Source organism: Hypanus sabinus, chromosome 2 (genome assembly GCF_030144855.1).
Source record: "Hypanus sabinus isolate sHypSab1 chromosome 2, sHypSab1.hap1, whole genome shotgun sequence".
Lineage (NCBI taxonomy): Eukaryota > Metazoa > Chordata > Chondrichthyes > Myliobatiformes > Dasyatidae > Hypanus > Hypanus sabinus.
Window position 1 is genome coordinate 194,223,185 of NC_082707.1, and position 14,491 is coordinate 194,237,675.

The 14,491-nt window shown below is 37.4% G+C and overlaps 1 protein-coding gene across 2 annotated transcripts in view; it reads right to left on the bottom strand.

The window, feature by feature from the left end:
• Window positions 1–14,491, bottom strand: part of LOC132389583 (latent-transforming growth factor beta-binding protein 2-like) — a 408,009-nt gene that overhangs the window by 146,623 nt on the left and 246,895 nt on the right. For both annotated transcript variants that reach the window (XM_059962068.1, XM_059962075.1), the window contains exons 15-16: window positions 9,649–9,747; window positions 1,630–1,755 (exon numbers count right to left, since the gene is read on the bottom strand). In XM_059962068.1, the coding sequence (XP_059818051.1) occupies window positions 1,630–1,755; window positions 9,649–9,747 (225 nt within the window). The remainder of the gene's footprint in view (window positions 1–1,629; window positions 1,756–9,648; window positions 9,748–14,491) is intronic.

Below are 14,491 nucleotides of genomic sequence, written 5' to 3' on the forward strand. Positions count from 1 at the left end.
ATTCCTGCTATTAATTTGTAATGTCCTTTTGGATGTATTTTGTAGATAGCATACACTACAACTACTGCACTAGGATCAGGGAATGAATCTTTAGTGCGATAGATGGGACACTAATCAGTGGATTGCTTAGTTCTGGCTGATGTTCAGTTACTCAAGAATTGTTAGAGCTGCACTCAGCCAGCCATGAACTGCTTTACATGCTGTGAAACTGTAAAGAGGAATTGATTATCAGCATCCTCAGCAACATGGCTATTGTTGAAGCAGCTGAAGATAATGGATCAGGAACTCATATCGGGGCTAGCACGAATGATCTTTAACAAACACAGTAATTTTCCTTTGTGTAGATATGACTCCAAATATAGGAATGTTTCCCTCTTGATGGCAAATTGGTTTCAATTTTACCATGACGCCTTGACAACTATCATAACCTGTGGACTCATTTTCAAGGACACTTCATCTCATGATCTTGATATTTATTTATTGCTTATTTATTTATTATTGTTATATATTTTCTCCTTTTGCATCTGCACAGTTTGTTGTCTTTTGCACATTCACTGTCTTTCTGTCTTATTGTGTTTGGTCTTTCATTGATTCTCTCATGTTTCTTTTATTTACTGTGAATGCCCACAAAAAATAAATCTCAGGTTAGTATATGTTGACCTATATATACTTTGATCATAAATTTACCTTGAGCTTTGAACTTCATATTAATTTTTGGCAATATCAAATCAAGTTAGAACACATAGTAGAAGTTAACTAGGTTTAAATGTACCTGACTCTAAAGCTATTTTTGATTGTGAAGCAGTGTAATTTACATTAAACGACATCATAGAGCTTCCTGACAAAATGATAATATTATTATTAATCTGGGGGCATAAATTAATTATTATATCCAAGCTCAGATCCCAGCAAAATTTTAAACTTATTTGACTAAAAAAATCTGGAACCTATCAAAGTCTGCTTTGGTACAAACCACATTCCATTGAAATGAAGATAACATTTCCCTCACCGAATACACTTTTAATGTGAACTGTATCTAAAATAATATATTATATTAATAATATTCTCAGTTGGGAACCTTACCTACCTCCTACTCCAAATCCATACCAAGAACTCCCAGTATTCCAATTTGCCAACCCTATTGTCTGCCCCACTAATAAACCAGCAGATGATTTTAGTTCCTCTCCCCATATTAACCCTTATCCCAAAGCTTCTCATGCAAAGCTGGTTCTGCAGGGTACAATAAATAGGGCATCCTGTGCTTCGTAATTTACCAGTGACCCACAAATAAAATGCTTGTGGGAGCTTTAGTACAAACAGCATTCTATTGATGACTAAATAATTGGGTCACTGACCAATTGCTCAGCAAGCAGCCTTTATGCAAGAAGGGAAACATAATTATATTGGACAATCATGTCTCAATAATCCTTCTATATATGAGATGCGCTAATAAAAATAAATAATATTTTGGATAACATCAGTTGGAATTTTGCAAATAAATTATGAACTTAAGTTACTATTCACATGATCTCATCAATGTCAAATATCCCAAATAAGAAACTTGCTGATATAGTTAATATTCTACTCACCCAACAGTTCATGAAAGGACAACATTAGCATATTTCTTACCTACGCACTTCTTTTGCTGATCATCTAGTTGATAACCCTTGTCGCAGTTACATGTGTATCCACCTTGTTGACTGATGCAAAGACCTGGACCACAAATGCTTGGTGTAACTTCGCATACGTTTATAACTGTAAGTACAAAATGAAATAGAGTGAACATCTATTTTAAATCAATTATTACTGTATTTAGCCTGTTAATGGAGATAATGGTAAAAACTCTGATAAAATATTTTCACTAGTTTAAACTGGACATACACACATAGCCTATCATAAATATATTATGACTGTTTCCAATAATCGAGCCTAACTTGGGTCGTGGTTTGGCATCAGAATCAACCAGACATAATCTGACTGTGTTTTTAATTAGAAGACTTAATAATCAACAGTGAATATCACCAGTTTTTCTGTGTTGATTGGAGTACTTAATAATATTTATACTATTCTTTTGTGTCTGTTTTTCTCACAACACATTGTGAAACATTAACAGTACTTAATGTACAAAACATATTTTAATATTGAGTATTACAAAGAATATTGTGGTTGACCTACGTGATGGATTCTGATGAGAGAAATACTTTAAACATTTAAGAGAATTGTTGGCAGTAGAAATAGAAATTTAAAATGCAGGGGTAATTGTCAGGACATTGGACAGCACCACTTCAGGGAAAAAGTATTAATGCTTCAGGTTGATAAGTATAATTGATAACATTATCTGTTTACACTTTTGACATCAAGCATAGGTATCAGATTTTCCCTTATCTGGAATAGTGTGAGAGAAAATCTGCAGATACTAGACATCCAAGCAACACACACAAAATGCTGGAGAAATTCAGCAGGCCAGTCAGCATCCATGGAAAAGAGTACAGTCGATGTTTCAGGCTGGGACCCTTCATCAGGACTGGAGAAAAAAAGATGAGAAGTCAGAGTAAGAAGGTGGGGTAGAGGAGGAAGAAATACAAGGCAGTACTGAATCCTCAAGCTTGACAAATCTCAGTAAGTTGAACAACAGTAAGTTTTGCAAAAGTCTATATAGGAAAAAAACTCAAGTTAAAAACCTTTAGAATACAAAAGTCTCAGTTACCTGCTTACCCTGGAAGCAATATGATAAATGTCCACATTTGTTCATCGTCAATATTAATGATTAGTTGATAATACAGTTGACATGATTAACAAGTTTGTGGATGACACCAAAATTGGTAGCATAGTGGACAGTCAAGAAGATTATTTAAGATTACAGCAGGATATAGATAAACTGCAAAAGTGGGTCAAAGAATGGCAGATGGAATTTAACTCGGACAAATGGAAGGTGTTGTATTTTGGTAAGCTAAACCTGAAGTATTAATACTTTTCCCTGAAGTGGTGCTTTCCAATGTCCTGACAATTACCCCTGCATTTTCAATTTCTATTGGTAAGATAGAGAGACTTAGGGTAAAACTATTGTTCTCTTAAAGTGACAACACAGGTACACAGGGTACTGAAGGGGGTATTTGGCATGGCACTGAGTTCATTTGTTAGGACACCTGTAACAATTTTATTCTTCAATTGAGTGACATCTTCTTAATATTGATCTCCTATTCTTCATGTAAACCCAAATGCTTTTCCCTTCACTTTATAAAATTCAAAGCATATTTATGAAAATGAGCTTGATCCAATGTCTAGGAACTGGCACTTTTCTACCCTAACTTTCATTTTGCAGTTATTTGTATACTTGCTGTAATTCATTTTCTGTATTCTTGATTGTGACTTAGGGTTCAATTATCACCCAAATCAATTTCTTTTAGCATTAGTCTAAGACTGATTGATTTATTAACTGACTAGGTCAGTAGTGAGAACAATTCATTGTTTTATTTTAATTATTTAGATACAGCGAAGTAACAGCACTTGCAGTCCAAGAAATTGCGCCACCCAATTACACCCAAGTGACCAATTAGCCTACCAAACCTTATGTCTTTGGGATATGGGAGGAAAACAGAGCACCCAAGAAAAACCTACATGATCACAGGAAGAATGAACAAACTCCTTACAGAGCAAACAGATTGAACCTGTAATAGCATTACACTAACTGCTACACTACTGTGCCATCAGCCCCCCCCCCCCCACAGTAAAATTATCAGTTGGAGTGGGGTTAAGAGACTGCTGACATAAAAGGTAAATAAGCAAAAGAGAACATAGGGCTTTAGAAAATTCTCAAGGTAGGAATAAAAAGTCAGACAATGACCAAACTGAATTGCTGTCCATCAGGATAATAAACATCTGCAAATGCAGCTCTAGTAAAATGTCACAAACAACATGTTAACAAATGTTGTTGGACGCTTTGAAATAGTCCAACATAAATCTGAAGATTTGCTTATACAATGCATTAACAGCCAACAAGATTGCCAGCCATTGTGATAACTATGACAGTAATCAATTTTCAAAGAATAGACATACAAGTTGACAACTGTTTCTATAATTTAAGAAATTTTCAATTAAAAAATTACATTTAAATTCTGTATAAATGGTGGAAATCAAGGAGAAAGTGGTGCAAGAGTGCAGGGCAGGAAGGCAGGAGTTAGTGACAGCATTAACATATTGCAATTACAAGAATAGATAATTTATTTTATTCAGAAGGACAGCACAGTAACAGGCCCTTCCAGCCCAGAGTCAATTTGAAAAATCTAATTAGGAGGTGAGGGAAAATTACCATAGGACTAAGCACAATAAAATATATTTTTTTAAAAAAGCTATGTTCCTGTGCAAAAGTTATGTATTGCAATGTACTGTGCAACAAAAGAACATATTTCATGAGATATGCCAGTGATATTAAACCTGATTCTGATTTTGATTCTGAATAGAAATAGTGATAATTAAAACCCACATAGATTCTGGAAACCCAAGCGATTGGCTGAAATTTTGTTCGTGTGCATGTGTGTATATGTATATATGTTCTTATCCTTTAAAATGTTGCTTCAAGATTTTTGTTTTGGTTTAAGATTATCTCTTAAGATATCAAGCTGCTCTTTTTGTATCATCTTACTTTTGGTCTTCCAAGTGAGCACTGTAATCTGCAATATTTGATTTAAGTGCACAAAGTTCAACTTCAGCTGCAGTTATAAACCTCTTTAAAATATTGTAAATATGAAGTACTAAAACATTAAAACCAGTGAGCAGTTAAAACACCACAGATGAACTACTCAGACATTATCTGCACTACTTCATTGTCCAGACTTTATGTCCAGACTTTAAATCAAAGCTTGTTACTTAGAGTATAATCTTGAAACTTTTATTAATATTATATCTGCCAGATAAAAATTAGGCACTGGGAATTCCAGATTCCACAGGACAGCTAATTTGATTTTTGACTTACTTGGCAAACCCAACAAATTACTCATTTGTTAAAACAGTTAAGATCACAATGATTACAACAGGTTTATGTAAAAGGTCTAGGACAACTTCATACAATTTTTTGCCTCCTTTAAGTAAACGCACAATTCAGCCTACAATTTGACACCATACAGATATGCTTTGAAGACAAGTTTTTTTAAACAGTGATGCTTATTGTGTTAGCAAATACAACAGCCAAACTACACAAAACAAGCCTCACAAAGAACAAGTACATTCCAAATTAGTCTCAGCATTAAGCTATTTTGACAACAATGCCTTACTTTAATCCATACCATTTTACTGGTTATTCTGCTGCTAGTTCGGAAGTTTTATTTTAAAGAATAATTATGGGATGATAATAAAAAACTTAAAGAAGTGTAATGCATTGTAAAATAGAACATTTTTTTAAAATTAGAACTGATCAGCATCAGATTCAGCTGTTGATTCCTTCTTAATATATAACTACAATAACTTTCTTTCTGGAATATGAAGTTTCCTACTGAGCTAGTTATACACTGCATTGCAACTTGTGTTTTCTTTATACTTCTCCTTAATAGATCACCTCATTCTTCTGATGGTTTTTATGTTTCTTTTTAATATTGTCCTGATAAGCATCTTTTTGTAAAAAGACAATTTATGATTACCAGCATGTTGTTTCATGGTATCTGTGCTGTGCATAATATGGAATTCAATAATGAGGAGGTTAGTTTCCTTCAGCAGCTATATTAGAGATTTGATATATCTTCTTATTTTTCAGAACTCTGTTCATTAATTACATTTCCAAAGTCAGATCAGGACTCAACATTTTGTTTATTCTTCCACTCTCCAACCCATATGCTTACTGAATGAAACAATGTGCGCTCAATACAAATAATATGATGTACCAGTGTCTGCTGCAATGCAAGTAGACACTGGTACAAATTTTAAATAGCTTACTATTTAAATAGCTAATTCCTTAAATGGCCTTACAATAATGTAACAACTCTTGGTACTTTGTTTTTTTTAAGTGATACTTCTTTAAAAAAAAATCTTAAAATTTTACTTAAGCACCATATTACTATGTTTCTATGTTGCTGATTTGGCTAAAGTCAATGCTCTCTGCTACGAGTTAGTGAACTATTTTGTTGGAAATGTAATATTAATTATTCCGAGTGTTATTGAAGTTACATACCTATCTGCCGGGTTTACTGTCTCCTTTCATGTTTGCTTGTAGCTATAAGATAAGTTGTAATGTAAATTACTGGATTTGATTCTGTTTCATCTACTGTGCTGTTTCAATTTCAAGGACAAATTATACTGGGGTACTGGCTTTATCAATGACATTAGTTTTGTTCTCGGTTTTCATGATTTGACTTTGTGCATGCACTACATGCTGTCCTCACAACTCTAATAAGTTAGCATTATTGTATTAATGTTTGATTCATATTACATAAGCATCAGCCTGTTATTGATGTACTAGTAACTTGGGAGGATGTACTTTTGGATTTGGAATTGTAATGATTACTGCTGCACATACTGATACTGTACAGTGAAAAGTTTGTCTTGAATACTGCTCATAAAAATCTATTTATTACACAGTGCATTGAGGTAGTACAGGGTTAAACAGTAACAGGATGCAGAATAAAGGGTAGAGCTACATAGAAAGAATAGTGCAGGTAAACATAAGGTACAAGATCATAATGAGGTAAATTGTAAGGTCAAGAGTCCATCTTATTGTATTAGGGAACAATTTAATAGTCTTTTATAACAGCCAGGTAGAAGGTGTCCTTGAGCTATCAGGATGCACATTTAGGGTTTTTGTATCTTCTGCACAATGGAAGACAGAATGTCTGGAATGGACAGGGTCTTTGACTATGCTGCTGTTTATTGAGGCCACAAGAAGTACAGACAGAATAATCAGATGGGGGGGGGGGGGTGTCCACAACTCTGCATTTTTTGCAGTCATATGCAGAGAAATTGCCATATTGAAGTGTGATGCAAACAGATAGAATGGTATCTGTGATGCATCAATAAAAGTTGATAAGTGTGATAGTTTGGATATGCCAAATTTCTTTTGTCTCCTGAGGAAGTAAAGGCATGAGTGAGCATTCTTAGCCATGGCTTATACGTGGTTGTATTGTTGATACTCACTGCTATAAACTTGAAATTCTCACCCCTCTCAACTTCAACACCACTGATTAGGCAGGAGCATTTTGCACTGCCCACAACCCCCTCCCTCTTCCTAAAGTTAATTTCAAATCTTTTATTTTGCTGACATTGAGGGAAATCTTGTTATCAAGTTAACTCAAATTGAAAACAATACACCAAATGTATACTTCCTACATTTTGTGCAACTACAGCAAGATTCCTGACAAAGAGTCTCAGCCCAAAACATCCACAGTGCTCTCCTTATAGATGTTGCCTGGCCTGCTGTTTCCCACTAGCATTTTGTGTGTGCTGTTTGAATTTCCAGCATCTGCAGATTTCCTCGTGTTTGATCTCAACTCCTGTACTCATTCTGATTTTTGAAAGCTAGCATGCAGAAGGCATGCCACTTTCAGAGAGCTATATACTTACACTGCTAAGTCCCTCTGTTTTAAAACACTACCTAAGCTCTTAGTATTCACTGTGCAAGTCATACTTAATTTGACTTTCCAAAATACAATACTTTTTCACTTATCTGAATTGACATTTTCAATTTGATGACCCACTTACCTATCTAATCTGTAATTTTTGATAACCTCTTCACTGTCTAATGATACGACCCACTTTAGTGCCCTCTGCAAAATTTCTAAGCATGCCTTGTGTATTCATCTCCAAATTGTTTATATTAATGGCAAACAATGGGCCTAGTACTGATCCCTGTGACACATCATTAGTCTCAGCGCTTTATTGGATAAACAGCTTTCCACTATCACCCAACATTAAACTGGTCTGACTTCTTCCCCATTCCTTTCCAGTCCTAATGAAGGGTGTCAGCCCAAACCTTTGTTTATTTTTTTCCATAAATGCTAAGTGCTGCCAACATTTTGTGTGTATTGCTTTGGATTTCCAACATCTGCAGATTTTCTCGTGTTTGTGATTAAGCCAGTTATATCCACTTGGCTAGCTCTTCCTTGATCTCAGTCTTTCAGACTAGCCTTCTATGTGGGATCATGGCACAAGTTTGGCTAAAGTCCACATAGACAATGCAGACACAAGAGACTGCAGATGCTGGAATTTGGAGCTTGCTAGTTCTTGCTCCAGCCTTTCCTTCATCTTCTTGTACTAGCTCCAGTACTGTACAAAAGTTTCAGGCACATGTATATAGCCAGAGTGCCTAAAACATTTTCACAGTACTACATTTGTCAATGTGGAACAGTTTGTAAATCTGATGGAAGTAAAGGATGTTGCGAATGGTGAGGGTGGAGTGCCACAGGAGGGGTGTGGGTCAGGTGTCAGAGAAAGAGTGACTGAGGCGGGGATTGGCACAGGTGCAGACACACTCAACCCTGAGACACCAGGCAAGGTAATTTGATCCCAACAAAATTGCTTTATTGATCATTACAGATTGTCTCTCTGTGGTGCTTCCTGCTCCTTCCCCTCTCTCTTCCTCTTTGCTCAACCATGTTAAACCCTCTCCTTGCCCCCTTCCCACTTTCAGTCCACAATAGAGACCCATATCAGAATCAAGCTCAGCATCATTCGCTTATGTCATGAAATATGTTTATTTTTTGTGCCAGCAGTATAGTGCAATACATAAAATTACTATAGCATTATGCAAAAGTCTTAGGCACCCCAGCTTCTATTTTTCAGTCTCACTGAAGGCTCATGACTCAAATGTTGACAGTCCACTACCCTCTATAGATGCTTCTTGAACCACTAAGCTTCTACACCATTTTGTGTGTTGCTCTATGTTAACAATGTCCACTGCCTGTCCTCATTAAACTTCTTGGTCACCTCTTCAGAAAAAGGTTCCTTTATCTTCCTTTTCAGCTCAGTTGGTATTTCGTGTCAGGGGTTCACTAGTGGTTTTACTTAATTAATGCTGATATGATATTCAAAATCTGCACAGCACCTGACTACTTCACAAAACATTTAATATACCTTTGTATTAGATCTGTTTTGCTTCTTACTGGAGGATACTTCTCACCTAGGTCACTGGAACCCAAATAGTGTTTTAATTTTTGAGCATATAGAAGCTCAGCAGAGAACAGAAAGAAGAGCTGATTTATTACTTTTGGTTCCCAGTGGAGTAGGAAGGGTATACTTGGATTATGGTGCTCCTGAAACCTCACCATCTAACACTTCTAAGTGAAAAGAGCAGAATAACTAAGCAAGATGTTTTGAAGAGAACCACAGTGTTATCATCAGCAGTGTGGCAGCACCTTGAAAAAGAGAAGCTGAAGCCCTTTGTCAGAAAAGACGATTTCAGACCAAAAACGCTGATCCAGCTTTCCATGGATATTGTCTGACCTTCGGAGATTTCCCAGTATTATCTGTTTTTATTTCAGATTTTCAGCATCTGTAATTTATGTGATTAAATAAATGCTCAGGGTTTGAAGTATGCTCAGTGTTTTTTTCTGTTATGGTTACTCTGTATTAAAAATTGCCAGCACAATATTTACATAACCTTTATAACAACCACAAAACTGTTTCTGATAAAGTCATCCAAAATGTAAGTTAAGCAATTAGGGTTACCAGAAGTTTCTCTTGCAAATACTGAAGCCACCTGCCCAAACGTAGGTTCTGGAACAACTTGTACAAGTTCAGGTGGGCTTTTCTTCACTACTACTTCCACTGTAGGAATGAAAGTAAAATCAGTTCTTGAACAAGACTCTTCAGAAATGAATAACTACATTTACAAAGCACTCTTAATTTGAGATTATGAGTCATTTACTTTCTTCTGTTAATAAACTTTTTTTATTTCTGTTAAAACTCCTCAGATCTACTTCTCTCTGCATAAATGTTTTCTAACTTACTTCTAAATCCTATCTTTAGATAATTTGCATCTATTCTGCAATGCTTTTCAACAGTTACCACAGAAGTAGGAATTGGGAAAGTATTTTCTTGAGTTTCACCGTTAAAGTACTTCAAGACTGACCACATAAAATTACATTTTCAGTTTTTTCCAAAAACATCATTGATATACCTCAGTTTTTCCAGAAATGCTTTGCCCTTTTCAAGCATATTATGGGGTCATGGGTAACCTAAGACTGGCACAATTTAAAACAGATGATTTAACTATCTTAGTCATATATCATTTATTTGTGTCTGCACAGAAGGAGATGCATTCAGAAGATTCCCATCCATGTCAGTTTTGTCTACTTCACTTATATCTGCAAAAAGGGGAATTCAGAAAATCCTCATGATTATTTTTGCATAATGTACTAAAAGATGAAAAGAAGAAAGAATTTCAGTCAGTTTCCTTTTTCTCCCATACTTAGCTACAACAGTTTAATCCAGGGGTTTCCAACCTGGGGTCCATGGACCCCTTAGTTAATGGTAGGACTCCGTGGCATGAATAAAATGGTTGGCAATCCTTGGTTTAATCAAACTGCCTCATGTAAAAAATGAGTAAAAATTTTTTACCAAACTGGAATATAAAACAATGTCACCCTATTCATTGGTGCTACATACACTATATAGTAGTGCTAATATATTGTACAGAGTTCCAAAAGTCATTCCATTTAAGTTAGAAGAATTGAATTTAAGGCAGAGTACAACTTCTTATCACTACTATATACAGTGCTTACTGCAAGATAAACATCTACACCAGGGATGGCCAACATATGGCGCATGCGCCAGAAGTGGCACATTGGATATTTAGAAGTGGCGCATTGCATCCCAGTGATGATAATAAAAAAGTAAGCCTACTCATGTAAAAAGTATTAACCAAAAACAGATTTGAAGAAAAATCTATAACAGGAATTCAAGTAGCTTAGAGCTGGAAATGGGTTTTACTGAGAATAAATCTAAAACTTAGCAATTCTTCTTATTCTTAGTGATTTTATTATTTTGTGCACATCTTTTCGTGAATGTTATCTTCTTTCACATTAATCTGCCTTCAATTTAAAAAAAAAGTTCAATGAGTCAAACTAGGAAAGAAGGGCTTCTGTTCTGTTTTGTTTTTCCATAATTGTTCAATACACGTTTGATACTTGTTTGATCCTGAGGCGCCAGGCATCTGCACCAGTTGTGTGTCGAAGGTTTTTGCCAGTCAGTTTACAATTGACACTCGTGTGCTACAGAGTTGTGCTTTATTTGTCCTTTGTGACCATTTGCAGTTTTGTACTTTTTCGAAAATTAAGCCTTGTTTTTACATTCAGTTACCCCTCACAGTGCAAAAGAAAAGCACAAAGTGATAGTAAGCATGAATTCAATGAACAATGGGAAAATGCGTTCTTATTTATAGTGGGTCTGTTAGGAAAACTGTTGGGCATTGTTTGTGAAAACACTTTCTCATATAATAGAATACATGATCTTAATAGACACTATAAAACACAAGGTCAGACTGAAATAGAAGGAAAAACTGAAGCTAGTGCTTGGGTCTGAGTTACGGAAAGAATAAGTGATTAAGAAAAATGAAAAAATCAAAAGAAGACAAAATGTATTTGTTAAAAGTCTCATAAGGGTAAGTAATACTGATCTTATTTTTATATTAAATCAATATATCATGTAAAAATGCTAAATATGTCTATATTAACATACTTTTACAAGAATTGAATAGGGGTCCAAGAGTTGTATGGCGTATCGGAACTTGTGCATGAAAAAAATTGATGCATAGAATGTAAAAGGTTGGCCACCGCTGATCTACACACAGTTCTATTTTTCTGTTTTCAGCAAAATAATTAATGCAACTAACACAGGGGTCTCCTCTATGTTTAAATTATTCCATTAATTTATGTAGAAATGAGATGAAATTATGGCTCAAATTAGCCCCAAATTATGATCAATTAACTGATCTAGCACGGCAAACACTCTTCTATTCTTCTATAAAGTACACAGGACTTCATTAAAAGACTGACTGAAGCTAATGATGGGATCTTGCATGTATATAGCAACAATCAGACACACATGCAACCATGGTCATCTGCAGTGGTGCTAGAAAGTTTGTGAACTTGTAGAATTTTCTCTATTTCCGCATAAACATGACCTAAAATGCGATCAGATCATCATGCAGGTCCTAAAACAATATAAAGAGAGCCCAATTAAATAAATAACACAAAAACATTATTCTTGTTCATTTATTTATTGAGAAAAATGATCCAATATTACATGTAGTTGTTGGAAAAAGTAAGTGAACCTCTGGGGTAATGCCTTCTACAAAAGTTATTTGGAGTTAGGTGTCCAATCAAAGAGATGAAATTGGAGATATGGGTTGTAGAGGTGCCCTGCCTTATTAAAAAAAAGACACTCAAAGTCAGATTACTGACAGAGCCTGCTCTTCTCAAGAAAGATCTCTTTATGTGCACCATGCCTCGATCAAAACAACTTTCAGAGGACCTTAGTAAAGAACTGTAGAGTTGCAGCAAGCTAGAAAAGGCTACAAAAGCATTTCTGAACACCTGAGTGTTCATCAGTCCAGAGTAAGAGAAATTGTCTACAAAGGGAGGAAACTCAGTACAGTTGCATCTCTCCCTAGGAGTGGGCATCCTGCAAAAGTCACACCAAGGGCACAATGTGCAATGCTGAAGGAGATAAAAAAAAGCACCCAGGGTAGCAGTCTGTCACCTGAAGCTTAACAGAAGTTGGATTCTACAAGACAATGATCTGAAAGACAAGAGTAAATCAACAACAGAATGGTTTAAAAAGATGAAAATTCATGTTTTGGAATGCTGAATCAAAGTCCTGTCCTTAATCCTACAGAAATTGTTGAAGAACCTGAAGCTAGCAGTTCATGCAAGGAAGCATGCAAGGAAACTTCCCAGAGCTGAAGCAGTTTTGTAAGGAGCAATTACCTAAAATTTCTCATTACCAATGTGCAGGACTGATCAACAGTTGCTGGAAATGTTTGGTTGAAGTTAATGCTGTACAAGGGGGTAACACCAGCTACTGAAAGCAAAGGTTCATATAAAGATTCCCTCCCCCCACTTCTTATCCGCCCTCGACCATCCCATGTTACTGCCAGTCCCTATATACCCCTATCCCCCAACAGAAAGGTCTCCAAGCTCTCCGTTTCTTCCTGGATTCCAGACCCAGCCACTCACCTTCTACCACCACTCTTCTCCGCCTCACGAAATTAGTCCTCACCCTTAACGATTTCTCCTTTGGCTCCTCCCACTTCCTCCAAACTAAAGGTGTAGCCATGGGCACCCGCATGGGTCCTAGCTATGCCTGCCTTTTTGTCGGCCATGTGGAGCAATCTATGTTCCATGCCTACACCGGTATCTGTCCTCCCCTTTTCTTGCGTTATATCGATGACTGCAACGGCGCTTCTTCCTGCACGCATGCTGAGCTCGTCGACTTCATTAACTTTGCCTCCAACTTTCACCCCGCCCTCAAAATCACCTGGTCTATTTCCGACAACTCCCTCCCCTTTCTAGATCTTTCTGCTTCTATCTCTGGAGACAGCCTATCCACCGACGTCTACTACAAACCTACTAACTCCCACAGCTACCTAGACTGTTCCTCCTCCCACCCTGTCTCCTGCAAAAATGCTGTCCCTTTCTCTCAACTACTCTGCCTCTGCCGCATCTGCTCTCAGGATGAGGCCTTTCATTCTTGGACAAAGGAGTAGTCTTCCTTTTTTAAAGAAAGGGGCTTCCCTTCATCCACTATCAACTCTGCCCTCCATCGCGTCTCCCGTATTTCACGCACCTCTGACCTCACCCCATCCCCCCACCAGCCCACCAGGGATAGAGTCCCCCGGTCCTCACCTATCACCCTACAGATCCAATGCATAATCCTCTGTAACTTCCACCACCTCCTACGTAATCCCACCACCAACCACATCTTCCCCTCTCCCCCACTTCCAGCTTTCCGCAGGGATCAGTCCCTATGCAACTCCCTTGTCCATTCATCCCACCCCCCATCCCTCTCCACGGACCTCCCTCCGGGCACTTATCCCTGCAAACGGAAGAAGTGCTACACCTGCCCCCACACTTCTTCCCTCACCACCATCCTAGGCCCCAGACAGTCCTTTCAGGTGAGGCATCACTTCACCTGCAAGTCAACTGGGGTGTATCCGGTGCTCCCGATGTGGCCATTTATATATTGGGGAGACCCGTTGCAGACTGGGAGACCGTTTCGCCGAACACCAGCGCTCAGTCCTCCAGCAGTGGCGGGATCTCCCTGTGGCCACACACTTCAATTCCACAGACCACTCACACTCCAACATGTCTGTCCATGGCCTCCTCTACCGTCAAGATGAGGCCACACGCAGGTCGATGGAGCTATACCTTATCTCCCGCCTAGGTAGCCTCCTTCCTGCCGGCATGAACATTCAACTCACAGACCTCCATTGATACCCCTGCCCCCCCCCCTTACCCCATCCCTATCTATTATTTTAGTCTGGTTCTCTTTCTCTCTCCTTTTCCCCCCT